The sequence below is a fragment of the Crocodylus porosus genome, unplaced genomic scaffold (assembly GCF_001723895.1).
Source record: "Crocodylus porosus isolate Cpor-Errol unplaced genomic scaffold, CroPor_comp1, whole genome shotgun sequence".
Classification (NCBI taxonomy): Eukaryota; Metazoa; Chordata; order Crocodylia; family Crocodylidae; genus Crocodylus; species Crocodylus porosus.
In genome coordinates, this window is record NW_017728932.1 from 610138 (window position 1) to 634114 (window position 23977).

The window sequence follows — 23977 nt, forward strand, 5'->3', positions numbered from 1 at the left end:
GTTGGCACCTCTGATGCAGAAGGTGGGCAGGTCTTTCTCCTTGCTGCTTTTTATGACTTAGTCTTAAGATAGCAGTGTGTTACCATAGGCATGTCAGCTGCTTTTCAGGGACTTCAGCAGGGTGGGATAGGGTCACATTTAGGTGCCTAACAGGTGGTATAGGACTTGGCCCTTTGTCTTCATTAGACTTCTTTCCTGTGCATAGAGCTTCTAAATAAGACCCATTTCATATTCTGCGTGGTTCATGTCACTGATGAAAGACAGCACTAGGAGCATCAAAGATTAAACACCTGAAGGGATCTTGGAAGCCTGATCCAAGAAAACCAGTTTTTTTGGTTGTTTTGAAAACTTATGCTATGGTGCATGTATGACTCCTTTCATTTGTAAGTAACTGTAGTGCTCAGGAAAGGAGCTGAAACGCCCATGAGAACTCACCCCAGAATGGGCAGAATTTCCATATCCCCCATGTGCCAGCCTCTTTCTCAGAGATAGGAGAGAAATGCAATCTCTGTACCCATACGTTTTGGCTTTCCTACAGATAGCCTAATTGTGCTGCAGTTCCATTTCATCTTGCTTTTCAGGGTAGGTTTTGAGGGGGTCCTCACCCACTAACACTGCACTGAGACTACTAGATCCTCCTCTCAGAATTGCCAAACTGCCATTAGAAAATAATGAATTTGTCACTGAAACTGATCTGGCACTGGTGAAACTTCAGGTGGCAGCTCTCATCTTTTGACAACTTCAGTGAGCCTCAGTGATTGGGAGGGAGGAGGGGGAGTGTTACTGTTTTTGGTTTGCATCTGTGCTCTGATAGACCTTTCCAAAAGACCCTTGACTTTGGACCTTTGGGCCTTTGACTAGCTGGGTCCAAAAGACCCAGCTAGTCAAAGGGTGTGTCTACACATGCATATTAATACAATGCAATAAACTCTAGCACTTATTGTGCTAAAGGGTGCCAATGGCACCAGGGTGCCAAAGGGTCAGCTTGCTAGACTGGGCCTGCTCTGACCTAGCTCAGTATGCTGCAGAGGGGCTGGCTGGGCCACAAGGGTGCCCCAGTGCAGGGCTAGCTGGCAGGCAGCCCCCCACTGAAGTACCTTTGTGCCCCAGCTAGTCGCATCAGTGTCTACGCATGCGCTGCTGTGGAGTTAATTAGGTTACTTCAGCATAATAGCCCTGCATGTGTAGATGCCAAGACATTTACTGCAGAGCTAATTAGTCTACTCTGCAGTAAATGGCTCTTGTAGATGCACCCAAAGGGAAATGCACAGTAATGCATTCAGTAAGGCATGTTGTTAAGCATACAGGGCATACCACAGGACAGTGTTGAGCTGGAGTCTTAGCAAAGATTACCTCTCTCTCATGCTTCTACTTTCCAAAAGCTGATTGCAAAGGTCGTCTTCAAGGTTGCAAGTGATGCCATTAGTGAATTGATGCAGCTTGCTGGGAAGGCAGCTGCAGTGCTTGCTATGCTGTCAAAAGAAAATGGTGCTCCAGCCCATGTTAATTGGCAAGACCCGTAGAGGAGAGGTTCCCAATCTGTGGTACGTGTACCATCAGTGGTATGCAGACAGCCTGTCAGTGATGCATGTTAACAGATTTATTATAGTTACTTTATATGACAAAAAATTGCTGGTGGTACCTAAGGTTGTATTGTTTTAAATTGGTGGTGTGCAATCTGTCAGGAGTTTGGGAACTGCTGCTATAGAGTATAGCAGGGCAGATTATGCCGTAAGCTTCAGCAGAGTTGAGAGGGAGGTCAGCAGGTACCTTTACATAACACTCTTGAACTGCTGGAACAAGGTTAGCATATCAGTTGGGCATAGGGGGGTCATTGGTTCTGTTTTATACTAGACCATCCCTTTGTCCCCTGTCCATTCCTGAATGAGGGACAGACTGCAAAAAGTCCTGTTTTTCAGTTTATTGTTGGATATACATGTCAATTATTTGTCCTCACAATTCTTTGTCTGAGCCTGGCGGTTGGGCAGTGCACAACCAGGAGGAGCAGGTTCCAAGCTAGCCATGGCGGGGGGGGTTGGAAGATTTCACAAGCTGGTTGCCATGAACGCCATGTGACCCTGGCAGCTGGGGAGGCATGGTGACTGCCCGCAGGTGGTGGCGGAGTCAGTGGCAGGGATGTGGTCGCGATGAGCAGGCAGCTGTGGCAGTGGCAGTGATGGGGCAGGGGGATTGTCAGTGCTGACCAGTGGTCAGCAACCACCCACAAAGATCACTGGCAGCAGCGGCCAGCAGCAATCGGAGACTGCCTGCAGATGCCACGGGTTGTGTCGGTGGAGGGGTGGCAAGCAGCAACCGCCCACAGGCACTGCTGGTAGCGTTGACAGTACTTTTTGCAGGGGGTGCACCATCAAGCTCAGGGGTGCACGTGCACCTGTGCGCACCCCCTCTGTTGCCGGTGCTGGTTGCTATGTGCCTATGCGAGGAGCCATGGCTGCAGTGAACATGCAGGTGCAGTGAGAGGCGAGATACTGTTGCATGCCTAAACTCTCTGAACTTGAGTTGGGTGTGTGCAGGTGGGCCCAGGGCCAGACAGTTGGTCTCTACATACACTCTCCTGCACAGCCTCAGCGCAAGGTAATGGATTTGGGAGCAGGCAGGTGGAGAACTGTATTCGTATCTGCTGGAATGCAGGTGGGACTTGGGAGGGGGCTCTTGTCACTGTCTTTGAACCCACAGAGCAGCACAGTAGGTCCCTGAGGTATCCTGCTGCAGAGGGCAGGGAAGCTTTGGGCAGAGGGGCCTTCAGGCTCCTGGGTGGTTGTGCCAGCTCATTAAGCCATTATTTCTCCTCTGGGACAGGCAAACCTATCTGTCTTCAGGGGAAGGAAGGGAAGGTCCCACTAGGCAGCTGGCTGCACTGCCACAGGCATCTCATACCCCCTGACCCCACTCAGCTAGCTCTGACCAGAACGTGGCCAAGGCAGATTCCCGGGTGCGCAGTGTCGGTGCTGAATACTGATGGGGAGAGGTGAGGTCCCTGTGCAGTGTGTGCCTCTGGCTCCCAAGCACAGAGCTGGGCTGGAGTGACACCAGATCCAGTGAGGGGAGGGAGTGCTCGAGCCTCACTCCTGCTCTGCCCCATTCTCTCAAGGCTGGACTGTCTGGAGAGAAAGGCAGGGCTGTGGGATATGTGAAACCACGATGCAGGGGGGCCAAGGCTGGCTGCTGGCTGACCTGCAGAGGTTCACCAACTTGCTGCTGATCCTGGCACTTACTCTCCCTCATGTCACAGGGCACCACACAGTTCATCAGCCCTGGGGTTCATAGATGAAATAGTAGTCTGGGGTGGTCCTGCCCCTTGCTGCTGATTGGCCTTGGGGTTCAGTGGTCCCACCCCCCACTGCTGATTGGCTAAGGAGGCAGTGCCCCCACACCCCTCACCACTGATTGGCTGAGAGGGCCAGTGGTCCTGCCCCCTCACCAAGGGGATGTCATAGTTTCATAGTTGTTAGTGGGCTGGAAAGAACCTTACAGATAGGATTACCATATTTCCAGGTCCAAAAAAGAGGACATGGGGGGAAGCAGTGGGGGGACAGGAGGGAAATGACATGCTGGTGCCCTGCTCATTCTGTTGCCCTTCACTGACAAGCCACAGCACCCCCAGCCCTGCTGCTGCCCCTCACTCCCAACCCACTGACCCCAGCCCTGCCAGTGCACCTCACTCCCAAGAAAACAGTACCCTGCCCCTCCCGCTGGTACCCCACACTCCCAACCTGCAGCCCCTGGTGCTGCCAGTGCCCCGCACACTCAATCCACAGTTGTGCAGCTCCCTGCCCTCCCAACCCTGCCAGTGCCCCACACTCCCGATCCACAGCCTCCTACACCCCCAGCTCTGCCAGTGCCCCTTGCTTCCGACCCTCTGTGCTCTCTCCTGCCTCGGATCACCCTCCCCCTGCTCCAACCAGCAGAGCAAAGCAAAATCATGAACTCAGCTCCCGATTGTGCACATGCAGCACTAGGTATTTTGGGAACTATAGTTCTACCTAGCGTCAGCCATGTTGAAAATGGACTTGGGGAGGAAATCCTGAACATTTTGCTTGCATTTAAAAAACCCACCTGGACGCAGCACAGAGCATCAAAAAAAGAGAACATGTCCAGGAAAACCCGGAAGTATGGTAACCCTATTACAGGACATCAGGCCCAGCTCCCCTGCACTTGGGCAGGAAAGACTGCTGGGATCAGATGACCCCAGCAAGGTGGGCATTAAGATGCTTTTTGAAGATTGCCAATGTGGGTGACTGTACCACCTCTGGGGAGAGCCTGTTCCAAATCCTCAGTGCTTGACTTGTCAAGAAGTTTTTCCTTATGTCTATTCTGAAGCAATCTTCAGTCAGCTTGTGTCCATTATTTCTTGACCTCCCCTATGGGGCCTTGGTGAATAGTTGCTCCCCCAGGCCCTGATGTACTCATAGGCTGCCACCAAGTCCCCTCTGAGTCTTCCCTTCCCCAGGCTGAACAGTCCCAAGTCTTTCAGTCTCTCCTTGCATAACCTGGTCTCTAGGCCTCTAATCATGTGCATGGCCCTCTTTTGGACTGTCTTGAGCTTCTCCGTATTCTTTCTGAAGTGCGGCATGTAGAACTGGATACATTACTCCAGCTGTGGTCTCACAAAGGCCGAGTAGAGCGGGAGGATGACATCCTTAGCCTTGCTCAAGGTGCCTCAGGGGATGCATGCCAATATTTGATAAGCTCTGCTAGCTACAGCATCACATTGGTGGCTCACGTTCATTTTGTTGTCTATCACAACACTCAGGTCTCATTCAGTTGTGGTGCTGACAAGTGTAGCACTGCCAAGACCGTTAGTGTGTTATGGATTATTTTTTCTCCAGATGGAGCACTTTACATTTCTCTGTATTAAATGACATCAGGTTGACGTCTGTCCACCTCACAAACCTGTCCAGGTCAGCCTGTATTACCAGCCTGTCCTCAAGCATGACCACACACCCCCATAGTTTAGTGTTGTCAACAAACTTTGCCAGTTTGCTTTTACTACCCAAATCCAAATCATTGATGAATCGGGATGCCCTGTATTCTGGTCATCAGTAGCCACCCTAATTGGGCATGTGTTTCTAGATCCATGACTAGAGAAAGGAAGAGCTTCCCAGTCCCTGTTGCAAGGTGCTGCTGTTGTATAGCAACAACAGCTAGCTCTGAAAACGAGTGACTCTTGCTGTAGAACAAATGCTGCAGTTCATAACAGAAACCAGAGATAGAAAGGATCTTTGGTCAGAAAGACCAGTTCTCTGCCACACCATGTCAGCTACTGTACCTCTGGCTGGAGCACTGTTGAGTCTAATATTAAATACTCCAAGCACTGCAAAAATAAACTTCCCTCAGGAGTTTACTGTGTTGCCTAAAAGACCTTGCTGTCAAGTTTTCTGATGCATTTAGCCTAAATTTTCCCCATTTAATCCTCGTACTCTCTTCAGTTCTGCCTAATTGTGCCACCCGAAGCAGTTCTATTTTCCTTCTTGCTGGCTACTCCCTTCGAAAATTTATGCATGAATTATTCCCACCCTTGTAGTGTTAATTTAACCATTTTAAGTCAGTTTTGTTTCTCTACAAGGCTATGAGTTTGTTTCCATTCCAGTGGTAATGGGCTGCCAAGAATTGAATGTAATATAATTCTATCTACCTCTGAGCTTTCCCACCTGCAAACATGACGCCAGCAATCAAAGTGCATGACAACTAATTATTATGTGCAACCATTTGCACTGTGATGTGGGTTGCACCATAATTTACAGGTTGATCATGGCTTTTAACTTATCCCTCCTCTCTAAAGGGTGTTTTTTTTCTCACTGTGTGAATTAAATATAAACCTATTTTTAAAAAGACAGCTAAGAAAAAAATTGTCACATTCAACCTTATGTTATTCCACTCTTTGGAAACAACCCAGCTTCTCAGATCATTTTCAGTGGTTTGGAAAGCTGACCTCATTTCATTAACACTCTACTTTGCATGTGTTTTCAAATCAGCTGAGCTGGGTGTTCAGATTTCCCAATTATTTCTCTTCTGCATTATATTTATCAACAGCTGTTTTTACAGGGATTCATTTTATTTCCGAACACAGAGCAGGCACCTTTTTTTTTCCTCCTCCCCCCACCCCAGGACATTTGGTTTTCCAGACAGAATCCAGATATATTTTAATTGCTAAATTGGACCAGCTGTGAGATCTCTGTTCACCAATAGGCACAGTGGCTGGATTTATATTGCAATTGGAGGACTTAGAGGCTAGGATTTTCAGAGGCCTCAAACCTAAACTCCTACTGAAATTTAAGGCTGTTCACAAGAGCTCAGTCAGTGTTTATAGCAAGGGCATTTATAGTTTTTCCTGTCAATACTATCCATGCTGTACCTGGGTTTGGTTTTCTGCACTAGAAGGATTGCTTATAACTGCCACTCTGCTCCAGGGACCCATAATCAGGTTGCAGTATGGTGTGGGCAGGGAGCAGGCAAGGTAGAAATAGAAGGCTAGTGTGACTGTCCCTAAATGTTTTGATGTGGCAGTACATTTTCCTAGGTCTCTGTTTTGCTCGCATCATAAACTTCAGCAAGGGGAAAATTCAAGGTTTGTGGGCAAAAACAAGTTAGGAGTATGTTGAATGCTTTGTAGTTTGTGGTAGGAGGCAGTCCATGGCATCTCTCCAGCTGGTAGCTTATGATCCTGTGGATTAAACATTTTACGTATTGATTTCCCTGTCTCAGATGCTGTAAAGCAGATCCTGCTCTCCAGCCCAACACAGAGCTATTGACTCAGGTTCTGCCATAGTGATGTTTTCACATCTCTCCTTCTGGTAAAGACATCAAACTCACTGGATCCTTGCATGTTGTGAAGAGAAAAGGGAGAGGATGCCTGTGACTGGAAATTACAGAGAATCAAGAAAGTGTTTAGACTGAGAAAGCAGAAAGAAGGGCATCTGCATAAACAAGTGATGGAACAGCAAGGAGCTGAAGGGGTGAAGAAGATCAGGAGGCTAGAGAATCCAAAAATTGATAGGTTGGTTGGTAATGGCCAGACTGCAAGAGAGAGGAAGAAACATATGGGCTGAAGATCTGAGATGACACAGTAGCTGTGTGCAGCCAGAACAGATGAGCTTACAGAGGAGGTGAAAGGAAAAAAGTGTTGGGAAAGGAGAAAGAAACAAGAAATAAAAGGAGAATGAGGGCACTTGCTGCCATCCCCTGCAATGTGACTGGCATTTTATGCTTCTGAAGAAAGCCCAGTGAAATAGCTATGGGAGGAGAGCGTGTGGCTGATACTGAAGGGGAGATAACAGAGGGCTAGATGTGATCCCTGTCTACCTCCTGTGTGATGTTTGAGACTCAGCATCTTCTTCCGCATATCACAGTAGGCATAGCTGGATATTCCTACCAATATTTCTCTGAGAAATACATGAGCCATTGTTGATGGTGGCTGGAAGATTCCTAAGGTCTCCCTGCCTTTCTCTGCCCCGCCTTGCCAGGTACACTTGTGTGCACTCCATAAGATACCATAATTCTTCTGTTTGTTCCCATTGCAGGTGGCTGTGAAAAACAACATTGATGTCTTCTACTTCAGCTGCCTAATTCCCCTCAATGTGCTTTTTGTGGAGGATGGCAAGATGGGTGAGTATTGTATATTAAGATATATGGTTAGCTTTTTCTGGGCCCTTTGGAGACTAATGCAGGCAGGCAGGCAAGAAATTGGCAAAGCGTAGTTTATAGCCAGACATCCCTCAGCAAAGATCTATCAACTTCAAACTAGTGCTTCAGACCAGTCCATTAATGAAGCAGTGCCAATGGCCTCTAAAAATCTGGGCATTAAAATTAAGTGGTCTCTCCTCTCTTCTAGTTGCCATTCAGTGGAGTTCAACAAACATAGGCAGATTAGTTTTCTTCTAGAGGACGGCTGTCCAATTAGTGACCTGCAGGCTGCATGCAGCCCATGTGGCATTCATTTGTGGCCCCAGTCTCCCACCTGGGTGCCACTTCTCTCATCACTCTGGAAGCTACTGCCATTGTAGCACCTAGGCTTGGCCACCTTCTTCCAGCTTCTCCTTCCTGCTTCTGTTCCTGGGGGCAGGGCAGTTGCAGGGCCCAGGGAGCCTACACAGTGTGTGTCACCCCCCTCCAGCCACTCCAAAGTTGGACAGCTCTGTTCAAAAGCTGAATTCTGTTCTCTTTGGTATTAGAGGGAAGTTGGACATTGATTTTACTGGCTTATATAAACATCACTTTTTCTCGTGCACCTCTGTTCAGTAGCCCACTTTTCTTTAGGTGGGGAAGCTGCTTGAATAAACAGAAATTTCTCTTGCTTTTACTCCCAGCCTTTTTCTGGTGGTAAAAGTGGAAATCCTCAATGACATGGCTGTTCTGTTATTTTTGAGCTTTAGGGTCTCCTTCCTAGCCAGTCGTACCTACCCTGGGTTTATAAATGGCTGTCATAGTAAAGATTATCTTAAATCCACACCTAGATGGTCTTTAACACTTTGTTGCTTACAGTAAAGTTAATTTAAACAGTGAGAAAATATATTGCAGGAAATAATCATGAACCTGACCTTATAGGGATGCATGAGGTTTAGCTACTTGCGTCTTTTCAATTTCTGCTGCATCACTTTGACTCTTAACGATTGCATCAATAGGAGCAATAGGTTCAAAGCATATGAGCTGATAGTGCCTCTCTACTCAATGCTGATTAGGCCTCATCTAGACTATTTCTGTGCAGTTCTGGGCTCCAAATTTTAAAAAGGTCGTGGAGAAATTAGAGAGGCAGGTGACAAAGATGATAAAGGGTTTGGAAAGCAAGTCATATGCAGAGGCTGAAGGAGCTAGGCATTTTCAGCTTGCAGAAAAGACACTTAAGAGGGAATATGATAGCAGTCTTCAAATACTTGAAGCACTGCCTTAAAGAGAGAAAGCATTTTTTCTCTCTTGCTTCAGACCAATGGCTATAAGTTTTTAGATTGGAAAAACTTCTTCGCTGTCAGAATAGTGAGACAGTGGAATAGACTACCTAAGGAAGTTGTGGACTCTCTGTCACTAGAGGTGTTCAGGAAGAAACTGGACAGCCACTAGTTTGGGATGATTTAGATGTAGACCTGTGTTGTATTATGGGCATTTCCTGTACTTCTGGGCTTTACTGTTTGCCTCCACCCCTCTTTTTCTGCTATGTGTCAGGGTATTTTAAGCCTTCCTCAGAGGCATTTGAGTGTTGGTTAATTTTTTGCTGGGGATGGATTGAGGTGTGCCAGCGCTTCTACTGGGGCTAAAGCCACAGGTTCCTGGCTAGATGGTCTTGGACTTCCACTCGAGATAAGACCAATCACCATAATTGGGGTAAGGAAGAAATTTTACCCCATAGTCAGATTGGTATGAACTGTGGGTATTTTTACTTTCCTCTGTAGTGGGGAGTCAGGCCCCTCTTCCCAGGACCTCTTGAGTGTATATTTACTCGATTTTATAGAAGCAGGACATTGGCTGCCATTGTTCCCCTACTTTACCTGTGGCAGGTTACAGTGTTATTTTTATGTTGTGTCAGAGTTGAGGAGTTTAGATTATGGATTGTATAGGATAGTTTAGATAAGGATGATTCTATCTCAGGCACTAGATGACCTCTGATGACCCTTCCAGCCCTACTTCTGTATGATACTGTGATGCTGTGGATAGCTCAAAGAGCCAGGAGGATGGAGTACTCACACTGCCTTTTCTGCCTTATCTAGAACGCCAGGTTTTCCTTGCAACATGGAAGGACATTCCAAATGAAAATGAGCTGCAATTCCAGATTAAAGACTGTCACCTGAATGCTGGTGAGTGACTTGACTCTGATGCCAAAAGCCTTTGTATAACATGTGGAATGGATGGATGCTGGTATTGCATATCCATAACACTGCAGGTAGAAGCAGAGCAGCTTTCAACTGCAGATCCCAGGTTTTGTTTTTAATTGACTAAAATTTTGTCTAAATCCTATACAAAGAAGTTCCCCATTTCTGGCCCCTTTTTTTTCTGGTCCCTTCTTTTCTTACCTTGTGTTCTCTTTTGTGCTTAGCTGATTTGTCTGTAAACCCAGCACAGAACTGTCTTTGGAGTGGATCTCAAAACCTGTTGTTCCATGTCAGTCTTTCAGTGCTATGCTGGTCCCCGAGACAAGTTTTTTGTTAGCTGCAGGGGCAGCCGTGATCCAGCAGAGTGAGAAGAAGTGATTAGGAACCAAAAAATGGGGATTCTAGCTGTGGTGTGCCACTTACCTATGGTGTGACCTTGGCCAAATAACTTTGTCTCTTGCTTTGTTACACACTTACTTACAGATATGGAATAATAATCTTGTGTCTTGTGCATTAACAGCTGCAGATAAAATCTTTCTGTTAGGTGCAATGTCTTACACAGTTATTGATAAATCTGTTGATGTCTTCCTATCATCTGCCCAGAACAACGGAATGCTTAGTCATTTCTTTGCCTCTATGTGAGAGCATTAGACTTGTACTTATGACCTTGTTACTACTGAAGGAGGAGAGAGAGTGCAGCTAGCAAATCAGCTTTGTCTGAGGCCTGGATGGGATCCAAATGCTTCTCCTGAAAGCCCAGTGTTTTACAGAGGAGAAACATGTCCCTGTTGATTGCAACTCCATGTAACTATTTTATTTTCTTTCATGCTTGCCATTACACAGTGATAGCACTCTGACTTCACTCAAAGGCAGGAACTACAGGTCCTTTTGTAGTTATAATTATTGCTATTTTGGAACCTAAGCTGGAAAAAATAACAGCTGGTGTCCCTTGTGACTTGATTCCATCCAAGGGCTTCTGACGAAAGCAACCCCTGAACCTTTGCCATGACTTTCCATCCTCTTAAACCCTAACTCAGCCCACAGACCATGCAGCCTAACTTAAAACTCTGCATTGTTGTCGGTCATGCCCTTCTTCCTCTGTAGCCATCCGTTAGCTACTCTGTTATGAGCACTGTGCAATACAGGAGGAACTAGAGGATGGCTTTTTGTTGGCTGCTGACTGCTTCTGGATGGCAGAAGTACTGGGATCTACAGGGTAGTTTAGAAAGGAAACGTTCAATTGCACATTTCCTTCTTGTAATTTTTTCCACGTGGGCTTGGATTATGTACATTCTATCACTTTTAGGTGCCTTTATAGCCTGTAGATTCACAGAGCTACTTCTTTCACCCTGACTCAGCCTCTATAACCTGTAATTGTAATGAATCTGCCTGTTCAGGATAGGAGAGGAGAGAAGCTGCCAATTTACTTCCCAATTATTGGAACAGGAATTGACATACTCAGCTGGCTGTGTGGTCCAGGGTACCATCACATTAACCAGTTCCAGATGCCTGTAATTATGGGGTATTGTACCATTCAGGGAATTTCTGCTTCTGTCTCTGGCCAGTTTATACAATGTAGGTCAGTTATTTATTTATTTTTACTGGGAGAAACAACAGGATATCAATAACTAGTAGCATTTGCTATTAGGCTGTTTACTAGCCAAGTGCCAGACCTCATACCTAGGCTCACTTAAAATTGTAATGAAGATGAGCTCTGGTGTTGGGGGAAGAATGGTCCATGGGCACACTGTCACCTAAGCATGTTTCTCTGCTGTTGTATTCTCTGTGCGAGTAATAACATTTCTCTATTGTCATGTTATCTGCAGCCATCACCAGGACTCCAAGATAGGAAGCTGTTGTCAGTCTCTTTAGTGAGAGCTTTGGAAACGGTGTCTCTTTTGAGTGCAATCAGTCACCAGGGAGGCTATAAAGCAAGTAGAATCTGTCAACCTCCTCTGCTTATTTAGGGAGGAAAGTGGGTCATGTCTGATAAACAGACTTCAAATGCTTTTTTATCAGCTGAAGACACTCTTCTTGTATCTCCTAAGCTGATGCCTCTTCCCCTGTCGCAATTACATAGGCCACTTCCTTCCCTGGCCGCCTGGATTTCTGAAACAAGCGGGCTGAGAGTCAGAAAGCCAAGACATTGGCCTGGGAATGGAAGGTATGGGGGTTGCCTGCCCAGGGGCTTTAGCTCCCAGTGTACGTCTAACATGCTGCTGGTACAGCACAAATTGTACCATTGAAGGTTGGCCAGTTTTCAGGGTGGTGTAAGCTGCCCCTGTAGAAACCACCCTGCCTCAGTTTAAGTCCAGTATAAGTGAGCATGGTTGTGATTTAACCAGTGTAGAGTGGAGCAAGAGCCCTCATTTTTTCAAGAGATGGTAGCATTCAGCACTGAAATCCTTGAGACCTTGCTGTCAGTGTCAGTTCATGCTTAGGTGGCCTCTTTCCTCCTGAAGGAATCCAGGAACAGATAAATAAATGCAGTGCACCTTCCCTCAGCTGCCACTGGAAAGTCAGCCCAGTAGCAGCTGTATGGCTCTCATAATGTTGGCAAAGCAGAGGACAACCACTTTGGGACCGTAGTCATAGCCAACTGATTGGCTCTGCCAGGGCAGCAGACATCACAAAAAGAATCTACAAATTTCAGTAGCTCCCAATTAAAATTCAAAATTTGCTGGACTGCAGCATTTCAGCACCATTTACTACTTCCAATAGCTGCTTGCTTCTATAATACATGTCCAGGCCATCACTTGTCGGTACAAATTTTATTAATCCCATCACACCCACTTGGATAACTGATTAACGACTAGCATGTTTCCATGAATACCCAGTGTTGAGTTCCCTCCCAAGTTTAGGAACCATAACACAACATTCATTCTCCAATCTAACTGATTCCGGTTCAGCAACATGAATTTAGCTGAAAATTTTAGCAGCTAAAAACACCTCCACTCCTCAGCTGATGTGCCCTAATAACAGCAAAACCAGCTCTTTAAATATAGTAGCCATAGCTGGCAGTGGACAGATGGAGTAGAACACACAGAATACTGTGGATTGGCTACTGAGTGAGGAACTGAGGTGGGATTGGGGAGTAATCCAAATAGTATTGCCTACATCATTGGTGTGCCATCTGGCATTCCTGCTCCTTGCCACAAAGTCCCTTCACTGTCATGCATAGGGATGTGGATGATGCACAGAGCCCTGCCATCCATCTGAGTGGAGAATACCAATTTCCTTAAGGAGGCATGAATGACTCAGAACAACAGACCTATTGTTTTGTCCTTTACTGACTCAGGGATTTGGCTTGCTAATTTCTTGCATGCTGTATGCCACACATCTAGGATTGGCTGCCCCAGTTCAGTAGTCTAACTTCAAAGCAGTTCTAGCCTAAACTCTGGGGTTTTACTCGAGTTGCTGCTTTTGTTCCTGCCAGGGCAAAATTTACAGGAAGGAGGTTTCTAGACTACAGGAGTGGCTAGAATGCATAGGAGTGATTTACAGCCCCATCCTGTTACAGCTCTTACACACTCAGTTGTGATCCTGTCCACTCAAGTCCCTTTAAAAAACTGTTAATGCACTGAATTTTGTGACGTGCCATCTTAAGTCACAAAAAGCAGCAAGAGGAGGATGCACATCCTTTTGTGCGAACTCAAGGGACTCAAGCAAGGTGGAATAGGATCATGTTTAAGCATCTTAACAGATGAAACAGAATCTAGCTTTTACTCTCTTGCATCTCTAACTCATGACTTTAAGACCTTTACCCCCACAAGTGATTGCAGGGGCTGATGTCAATGTCCTTGTAAACCCAGTGTAATCAGGAAGGCTTCATGTATATATGGGTGTCGCTCTGCCATGGAGTCACTTGCCAAGCAAGATGGTCATGTAACTATACACATATCTTCCATTTAAAGTGTGCTTGTGACATAGTTTGTATTTTGAATGTGTTGATGACCTAAGAGCCCTGATGTACAGTAGATTAGTATCTGACTGATGCATTTGCAGGGACCACACATCTATCCTGGAATAGAAGCAGACATACCATATTTAAATCAGTATAACTACACTACTCTGATTTTTCCACGAGTAGTTCTACACTGGTAAATTAGTATCATATGTTTGCTGGGTTTTTTGTTTTTTTGCTTTAATGCTGGTATAAGGGTGGGTTACACTCGCATTAAACTCACCATATATCCAGTCCTTAAAGCTGTAGAGCTGTCTCCAGCATTTAGAGCACCAGTGTTTGCTGATTTGTGGGCAAGAATACCGAGCAAGGGGCTGCAGGCATCATCATACTTTGCTTTCCCTACCAAGTTCTATATTAACTTTTTGCTTTCCTGTGACTACAAGTAATATGACAGGGTTTCAGATTTGAGCTGTGGGTTGGGAACCACTTCAACAGAGAGAAACTCTGATTTTGGAAATGGATTAGAGAGATAGCATGTGATCTTTTCATTTGGCTATAATGAATACATCCGAGGGGTCAGAGTTAAGGTTATAAACTTCACTTCCTAATGTCGTTACTTTTATACTGACTTAGATCTTATGTTCTTTAATCTTTATGTTCTATAAATGAAAAGGAAAGAAAAATCTAGTTAAAAGGTGAAAAGGGCAGAAAAATCCAAGTCTTCCAAAATTTAGAAGCTCCAGAACAATGAGGCTACCTTATATTGCTAAATTTTGAAACTCCCCAGGAGCATAAGGTTTTCAATGCTCTATCCTTTTCTGCATTGAAAATCTACCTAGTGACATGTCAGAGATGCTAGCTGACAGCTACTAACCAGTTTCTCATAGCTCTTAATGTTAGCCAACATGACTGTCCTACATGTGTGAAACCAAATTCATCAATCTTGACAGTTCAGATTATTCATTTCCTGCAGATGGTGCAGCGTTCTTCTTTACCAGCTAACTCATGTTAAAATGACATTTGCCTTTCCTCCACTGGTTTTATTTTAAATGTGCTAAAGCACACTCAGGGCCAAAAGAACCATTACAATAAAGTCAATATACATCAGTTAAAAGAAGGTGTTTCAAAAATACATTGCATGTCTTCGTTGTTCTCATTTGAATATGTTTTATCTGTATCTAGCTATATTTCCTTCCATTTTCTCATACAATTTATGCCTTTTGTTTGCTGTTGTTTGCCCTATCACTGTTTTACAAATTAAACTGCTCAGTAACTTGGGCTTTGCTTTGTCAGCCTAATCTAAAGAACATTTCTTATTTTAACATAATGGCTGTGTATATGCTATCTAGTAAGAGAAAGAGATTCTGTTCTTTTTTCTTATGTAACTCCTCCTGGTTTCCTCCATCTCTGTCACTGCCAGAGGAGATCTGAATATACTGGAGCTGATTCAGAAGCCAGATTTGGTGTGATAAATCTGTTCAAAGAATATCACAGACCAAATTTTCAGAAGACCTTGGCACTGGAGAATTTAATTTAGACACCTAAATGAAATGGGTATGTTTCATAGGTCAGTGCTTACAGAACAGTATTATACAATCACAGAAGAATAGGGCTGGACAGGACCTTGGGATATCACATCTAGTCCAACCCCCTGATCAAGGCAGGACCATTCCTGACAAAACTATCGTAGATAAGTATTTGTCTAACTTGTTCTTAAAACCTTTGCAGACGGTACTCTGGTACTAGGCTCAGTGCTCTAAACATCAAAAAGAGGCTCATTTGCCATAGGTAAAGCAGGGAGACTGTCAGTGTCTTGCCACTGCAAGGACAGAAGTACTTGTTAAGTGCTTTCAGGAGAGATAAGGAAGGCAAAAACTCCCAACAGTCCATGCTAATCTGACCATGCGGTGAAATTCCTTCCTGATGCTAAATGTGGTGATCAATCAGACCCTGAGTGGAGAAGCAAGACCCTCTGACCAGGAGCCTCTGGGGTTTTCAGTCCGAGCAGGAGCTTCAGCACACCCTAGTCAAAATCTCTAACCTTAGCTGAAGCTAACACCCAGTGTTTCTGAGGGGGGAAAAAGAAGCCCAAACCTGACACTCCTGGAAACAGGAGGAGGAGGAGGGAATTTCTGCTTAACCCCATTTAACAACCAGCAAAGCCCAGAAGCATGGGGAAAACCAAACACCCTCCACTCTGCTCTGCAAATTATGGATAGCAGAGCGCAATTCCACCCACCCCACATCCTAAATGGAGGGCCAGAATTCCTCTGTCATCCTGTTCTCTCCATGAACTTTTCCCAGCACCTTCAAGCTTCTTTCATAGCTAAGACAGATTGTGGAGCCCTACTTCATTCTGCTGTTGCAGAGGATAATCTCTCCAGCCTGCTCTGGACTTCAGAGGCCTCCTCATGATTTCTGAGCAATGCCTGTGTGGGGATCTCCAGAGCTTCCAGCTATCGCTCTTCGCTGTACACTCTAGGCAGTACTACTCCTAGATCATCCCTAAACAATGTTTGTCCAACTTCCTTTTAAAAACTTCTAATGGAGGAGGTTCCACAGTTTCCTTAAGCAGATTGTTCCACTGCCTTGCTGTTCTTACAATGGTCTTTCTCATGGGCAAGAACATTTCTTGTGTATAATGCAAAGATGTCAACAACCCATGAATAAATAGGATTTTATTACCTGCAACCAGTCAACTATCCAGCACTTCCCAAAACTCAGAGATGTAAAGGCATCCAGAAGGGTGAAGCTAGGCAGACTTACCCAAGAATCCCCTCAAAGATTTCCTTTCAGGAAAGAAAGGTTGAGGTTTCACTGTTTTGTTCCAATATGAAACAAACAGAAAAAGAAACACTTTGAGTTTTTTTTCATGAAAAAAATGATGGTTGTGTTTTCAGTGCTAGAAAGAAAAAGCATCCTCATGCATATCTTGTAAAATTTAACATTTTTTTTAAAAAAAAAAAAAAAAAAAAAAAATCCATTTTACGTATGAGCAGGTGGCAGAAACACCGCACTGTAGCAAGTCATGTGGCAAGGACAGAGGCACAGGGGGTCATCTTGCTAAAGGATTGACTTTTGCCCAGGGAAACAGTGGCATCTCTATTCATTGAAGACTTTCAAGAAGCAGGATAGTAGCAATCTGTCTGAGTGCTTTAGGAAAAGTGTCGTGCATCTCTGCTGCATTTGGACTTAGTGACCTCAGGGTCCCTTCAACTCTGTAATTCTACATTTCTGGTATGCAAAATCATCCAATCGAGCTGGTCCCTGGAAGGATCTCTGCATAGTCAGCAGGGCCCACTTATAAGCTTCTGCTTGTAACTCATGGTCATTAACAGGAGCTTTGCTGCACAATGGTAAATCCACAGCACAATCTAAAGCAAGGCTGAGCTCAGCTCCCAGCAAATGTGTTTTTAAAGGCTGTACTGTCACATGACATTAGCAGCCCTGCTTTCAGCAAAGCACTGCCTGGCATCGTTGCCTAGCAACACTGTCCCATCTTGGAGAACCTGACATTGGCTCAGACTTGCTTACGGAGAAGTGGCTGGAGCCAGTACCTGGGGGTGGGAGGGAATCAGAAATGACACTTGCTCTCCAGTTTGCATTTCTAGCGCCTGCACTGGGGGAGATGGAATCAGGTGATGATGCAGACCCCAGCATGGCTTGGATTGTTTTAAGGGGCTGTGGCTGAGTCACCGATAATTTGCATGCAGTGTGCATGTCAGGGTGGTTAATATGAAGAGTCCCTATAATGGCTGAAGTAGGAAGCTGTCAAGACTTCAGAGTTCTCACCCTAGCTCTGATCGTGGAGATGCATCTCTTTGGACCTTCCCTCCTAGTTCCCTTATCTGTGGAAAGGGATGGTAGGACCAGTAGTGCTGTGGGGAGCAAGAGGTGAAAGCAGAGCTCTCAGGTAGAAGGCAGGCTCTAGGGAAGAGCTTTTAAAGTGGACGGCTCCATAGGAGACCATATCTAGTGGCCCTGCTGCTGCCTGGAATCTTTAGTTTGCACTGACAGTCGGAGCTGCCCTGATGTCGTACCCTGGAAGGATGCTCCTACCCGAGGCTTGTTGGAAGCAGCCATTACTGTTGCTACAGGGCTATAATAGGGAGCTGCAGAGCCAGAGCTCAGCCTCTGTGTAGTCTGAACCCCTGTGCCCTAGCAAGGAGCGGTGGTTGCTAAATTTAAAGCAACAGTTGCTATCTGATAAAGCAAGACTGAAGCCTGTGGGTTAAACACAGTTGGCTTTGGATTCAGCTTAGTGTTCCCTGCGTCTTTTGCTGGGAGTGCTTTTGCAAACCTTCAGCCAGTCAGCATCTCAAGGCTCAGAGGAACTGCTGACTGTTAAGAGATGGGTTGACTGGTTGGAGTAAAGCTGATTATACAGTCAAGTCCCTTGAAGCTGGGCTTGTGTGCCATGGTTTAAACATGACTTGCTCAGAGGACAATCATACCTGTGCGATAAATTGCAGGTAACTTCAGCCAAGAGAACTATCTGGGATGCATCTCACCCAGTAGTAGGTTTTTGGCTTCAGAAACCTCTGCAGACTTGGCAGCAACATCCTGTTTAGGTGGGACAAAAAGCACATGTTGGATTTATCCTGATCCCTAGCAGCTGATGCCACTTACAGTGCAGGGCTCCCCTGCCTGTGGCTGTTGCATTGGGGGAGGCTCTTCTGCACTGTGTGTTCCCCTAATCTGGAAGCCTCTGTTCCACAGAGAAGGGTAGGATAGGAGGGAGGGAGGTTGGAAAGCCTGGGAGCTCATTAGCTGCTTGTATCTCCTAGTTTCCATAGTAACCTAGGAAGAAAGGCAAACCCAAACTGAACAAGGAGCTGCAGCTGCATGAAACCTGCACATAACTTCTGCCAGCAGCTGTTCTACAGCCTGCGGGAGCAGGCAGAGGTTAACCCAGCTGCAGGCCTCAGGACTGAGGCTTGATTCAGCAAAACGTGCATGCTGCGCAGGTATCCTGCTGCTCTGGCTGGACAGATCCTGCTTCAGGAGGAGGAGGAGAAGGGGCAGGATGCCAGATTGCAGTAGGGACATGAGACCCCTGAATCTCTGTCTTTGCTCTCTGCTGTGCAGACAGAGGCTCAGATAGCTGAAAGAGAGCATCTAAGAGGCTCCTTCTTAGCTTCTGGCACCAGCACTGCCCTAAACACTTTGCTTTTTCAAATTAGAAAGCTTTGAGCCAGCTGGACCTCTGTGGATTTTAGCATCCATGAGTATAGGGCAGGGGTAGGCAAAATATGGCCTGTGGCAGGTCTTTGTCCAGGCCGCAGAGGGTCCCTTGGTCCCACCTGACCCAGACAGTCTAGCTGCAGCTCCCTGGGCATGCAGTGGGGCTGGGGCAGCTCTGCAGCTGGACTGCATTTCTAGGCAGCCTGGGTGACAGCAGCTCTTTTTGCAGTTGCTGCAGCTGCTGGCTTCAGCCCCATGGTACCGGCAAGGACCCGTGCATGCAGCCCCAACCCTGCGCCTGCTCGGAGCTCACCCATTTAGGTTCAGTAGTAGTGACGAGGGACAGAAGCTGTTCCTCAGCACGGGGGGGAAAACAGCGCCTCCCACTGCTGCACAGTTCCTGCTGCAGCCACCCAGAGCCTGCAGTGTGCCCAGCTGCCCTGTGTTGAGCTGGCCAGCAGGGCAGCGGTGGCAACACAGAGCAAACACAGGGCAGCCTGGTGCGGTGCGGGCTCCAGGTGGCTGCAGCAGGAAATGCCAAGCAGCAGGAGGGAGAGGGGCTGCTTTCCCCTGCATTGAGCAATAGCTTCTGTCCCACACCCCTGCTGCTGAACATAGACAGGTGATCCCGGAGCAGGCGTGGGACACACAGGGTCAGGGCTGTGCAATGCAAGTCCCCACCAGTACCACAGGGCTAGGGGCAGCAGCTGGAAGGGGCCGCCACCACCCAGGCTACCTAGAAAGACAGTCTAGCTGCGGAGCTGCCCCAGCCCTACTGTGTACCTGGGGGGGGCAGGACACACCACAGGCAGGCAATACAGAGCAGATGTGGGGCAGGGCTGTACTTGGGTTCCTGCTGAACTTCTCTGGTGGTGGTGAGTCTAGAGCAGGCGCAGGGTGTGCTGGGGCTGCATGCTGCTGGTGATGGCAGGGAGGCACCGCAGGGCTGTTGCTAAGCAGCTCAAGGGGGGGTGTGCATTGGGGGCTCCCATACCCACAAACCCTTCCCCACAAACCCCACAACGACACCCTCCCCCACACACACTCACGCCCCACGAACACCCCACCCACCCACACCCTCCTCCACAAATCTCACACGCACCCTCCCCATGCACCTCTGGGGGGAGCCCCGCTCACTGCTACGTGTGTGTGCACGCGTGCGCACACACACACGCACACCCTGCCCCCATACCTACACATACACGCACACCCCCACATACACCCCCACATACAAACACATACACGCCCATAGCCCCCCACAAACTGCATACCCACCCACCCATACTCTCCCCCTCCCTCCAGTATACAAGAGTAAGACCTCATTTTGAGCTATTATGCAATCACCTCTATATACAACACACAGATCAGGACAAAAATATTTTTTAAATAAAATTAAAATATGTTGTTGTCAGTGTTTGATTTTTACTTTATAATATTTTTTTCTGATTGCAAAATAGCAAACCCCCTTCCCAAAAGGAGCACTTCTGGAGGCAAGTGGTGGGACTTCTGGTGGCAAAGGTTAGGGGGTAGGACTTTGGGTCCCAAGATGGCAACCAGGGGGGCAGGGCTTCTGTCAAGGGGTGGGGCTACCGATGCGGACCTTAACAGCTCACCAAAACTTATCAAGGGGCCCTCGACCCAAAATAATTGCCCAGCCCTGTTGTGGGGGCTGCTTGGGCTCTGGTCAGTTGCACGCTGTCCACACAGAAACTTCTGCTCAGCAGCACGATCCTTGTTTTCTCTTCCTCCTCCTCCTCTTGTTGTGCATAGGCCTGATGGAAGAGGGTGCACTGTTTCCCAGCAGTTCTACACTTATTGGCCATTGGTTCTGGAGGGGCCTCTCTGACTCTCTTGCTGGCTAGACAGATGTTCTAGTTCGTATTTACCTCTCGGGGGGGAATGGGACACACAAAGTACAAGCTATTGATAAACAACCAGTTTGTTACAGGATTCAGCTCTACCTCAGCAGTCCTGTCCCCCACCATCTGCATGCATTTGCTGTTATCTCAGGGCACAAGTCTTGGAGTAGAGGCCTTACCTACACTTGCTTTTTCACTTTCTGCATCTTTGGTTCATGAGAGTCATCTGACCAGCTAGTCTAGAGATAGGGGACTGTGTGGTTAGGTGGTTATATCAAAGGGACTGGGAGACTGAAGGAGCTCCAGTTGCAACCCCACCATCTGCAGGCCTCAACCAGACCCACATACAAGATCCACTGGAGAACAAAACTATTAAACCTACCTGTGTGAAAAACTTTCCAAAATGCCAGGGAAAAAAAAGCCTGATCACTTACAGTGAGTAGGGAACAGGGACTCCAAGGAACATCCATACTTGCTAAACTTTTCTTCCTGGGTTGGCAGGTTGTACAGCTTTAGGAGTGAAAGTTGGAGCTCGGGTGAGTACTGTTCCCATCTTGGCCTCTGCACCAAAGTCTGTGAAATATTCTTCCTTAAGGGAAGTACAGTTCACCGATTCTTAAACCAGGTGTAAAAACCTCTTGGCTTCCAGAGATCTTCAGAATAGGACTTTGATTTAGATTCAGTGCTTTTTGCATTCATCTGGTTCTATTGTTTCTCTGTAAAGTGACTTGGAAATAACATGCATCATGGTTATATCTTTATATTTACATGCAGGTAAAACCATGTCTTCTCTGACTGCTAGTCATAGATTTCACTAAAGGCTTTTCATGGCCACAGTGCCTAGAGGTAGATGGCTGGGGGGAGGGGGGGGGGCGGATCATTGCCAGTTGCTATCATTAGAAAAAGATGTGTGGTATAGTAGGTACACGATTACATAGCAACTCCTAACTGGGAGTGAGCTGTGAGGTCCTTGAGTCTGGACAGTCTTTGCCTCTTGAGTTCAGCAATTATGTCAATGGCCAAGAAGCAAAGTCGGTCATGATCTTTGCTCTGATCCAGTTTCCTCTGGCTTGGGGAGGGCATGGCATTGAGTCCCAGATCAGTCTGGCCAAGGTCTATAGGCTTTGTTGCGGGAAGGTAGAAGTTCACCCAAGCTAAGTTGCAGTCCCAAGCAGTGAGGTAGAAGTGTTGAGCCCTAAAGGAAGGAGCGGATAATCAGCAGGAAGCCCCAACTCCAGCGTGTGGTCTCCAGGAGGATAGAGCAGTTAAGACCAAATCTTCTCTTTCTTCATCTTCCTCTTGTCAGACCTGCTCCTCTAGCCATAGACTGGCACTGTCTTGTGGCTGTCAGCTCCTCCTGGCACATGCACATGTCTTAGGGATGCTGCTGCCTGTTTTCCTCTCTGGGCACTTTGTGCATGGTCCTGAATTAACAGTGACTTTGTTGCTGTTTGCAGATACTGTTTCCAGTAAGCTGCAGAACAACAATGTTTACACCATTGCCAAGAGGAACGTGGAAGGCCAGGACATGCTCTACCAGTCTCTGAAGCTAACCAATGGTATCTGGATCTTGGCTGAGCTACGTATTCAGCCAGGAAATCCGAACTACACGGTAAGGCCCGTTGGACCCTCTGCTAGAGGCTGTGGGGGAAAGTGAAGAACCTTTCATTACCTAGCTCAACCCCATAGCTATGTTTCCCCTCCCACTTTACCTAGCACGTGCTTTTAGGGTCAGATCCTGTTGATTGCGACTCTGAAGGGAATCCCTGCTGAGCTGGAAGCAGTCAGGGAAACCCTGAAATGAACAACGTCTGTTGCCCATTTGGCTGGGTTAATGCTGACTCCACAGCAGGAGTTTATTGGCCAAGGTTGTTACTATTTGATTAAGCCAAGAGAAATTAACAAGAAAGCTTTGCCAGAATTCAGCAGCCCTTGCTTTCCCTCCCCACTCTGGTAAATGATACTATAGATTTATGCCCAACTCTGCTCCTAAAGAGGAGACCAGCTGTCTCAATGTTGGCTTTGTATCAGTGGCAATCACTGCTCAGCAGGAGAGTACTGTCTCCCCCTCCCCCCCCATGTCCTGGATGTACCTCTTTCCTTTACCCACTCCCCTGAGCATCTGTTTATATTCATATGCTTTCCTTCTTGCCAGTGAAATTTCTTCTGTTCTTGGAGGATCCCTTCCTGAGAATCTCAGGATGCACTCATGGGGAAGGGTCCCTTAAGGGGAAAGAAAACAGTAGAAAATCATTAAAAATATGCTACAGTAAAAGCTGCACTATCCGGCATCTTACAAGCCGGCATGCTCAATTAACTGGCATGCTGGCTTGCAAGATAAAGTGAAACTGGAAGTGCCCCCTGTGACACTTCTGGTTTCTCCAAGCCCCCACAGCTGGGAGTAAAGCAGCTTGCGCTGCCAAGCCTCCACGGCCCGGGGGCATAACAGGCTGCGCAGGGCTGTGCAGGGTCTGCCTCCCTGTCCTGCAGGGCCCGTGGGAGGGGCGACGATGCTGTGGAAGGGGCAGAGGGACACCCCAGACACGACAGGAGAAGCAATGGCCGGGACCACTCGATTAACCAGCATATTTTGTTATCCGGCATCCCCCATTCTGGGGGATGCTGGATAACAGAGCTTTTACTGTACTTACAAAGGAACCATGCTTTGTTTTCAGTGCTCTGATTACACATTAGCATGAGAGCAGTCCTCTTATTTGCTAGGTGGTGGACTCTTGGGAATCTCTCTTGGTGATTCAAAAGGCAATTAGCATAACCTTCTAAAAGGTTATTGACCTCTGCCACCCCAGTGTCACAGACGTGTTCTTATTTTAATGTGGTGACAATTCTGATTCTGGGTGGTGGCGCTATAAGGATTGTACAGCTCCATGAAGAGCAAAAGGTGCATTAGGGCAGGGTTTCTCAAACTTTGTGATACAGCAACCCCATAAAATAATATATAAATGTATGCGACCCCCCCCAATGATTAAAGCTGTTGGTTTCATTAGGATAGGTAGGAGATAAATAAAGCACATTTACCTTTGTATGCCGTAGCTTATCAAATTCAAAACTGCTTAACTGAAAAAAACAGTGTCAAATTTAAAACTGTCAATAGTTTTCCGCGAGAAGGATGAGCTTGCTTGGTACTTGTTAGTTTTTCAATCCTGGGCTTTGGCAGTCTCAAAAATAGTCTCATTTCATGCTCCACA

General features: G+C 46.7%; 1 protein-coding gene across 5 annotated transcripts in view; it reads left to right on the forward strand.

Annotated features, from left to right (window-relative positions):
• Positions 1-23977, forward strand: part of AP2B1 (adaptor related protein complex 2 beta 1 subunit) — a 137768-nt gene that overhangs the window by 108942 nt on the left and 4849 nt on the right. For all 5 annotated transcript variants that reach the window (XM_019545364.1, XM_019545366.1, XM_019545362.1 and 2 more), the window contains 3 exons: positions 7542-7626; positions 9720-9806; positions 22229-22383. In XM_019545364.1, the coding sequence (XP_019400909.1) occupies positions 7542-7626; positions 9720-9806; positions 22229-22383 (327 nt within the window). The remainder of the gene's footprint in view (positions 1-7541; positions 7627-9719; positions 9807-22228; positions 22384-23977) is intronic.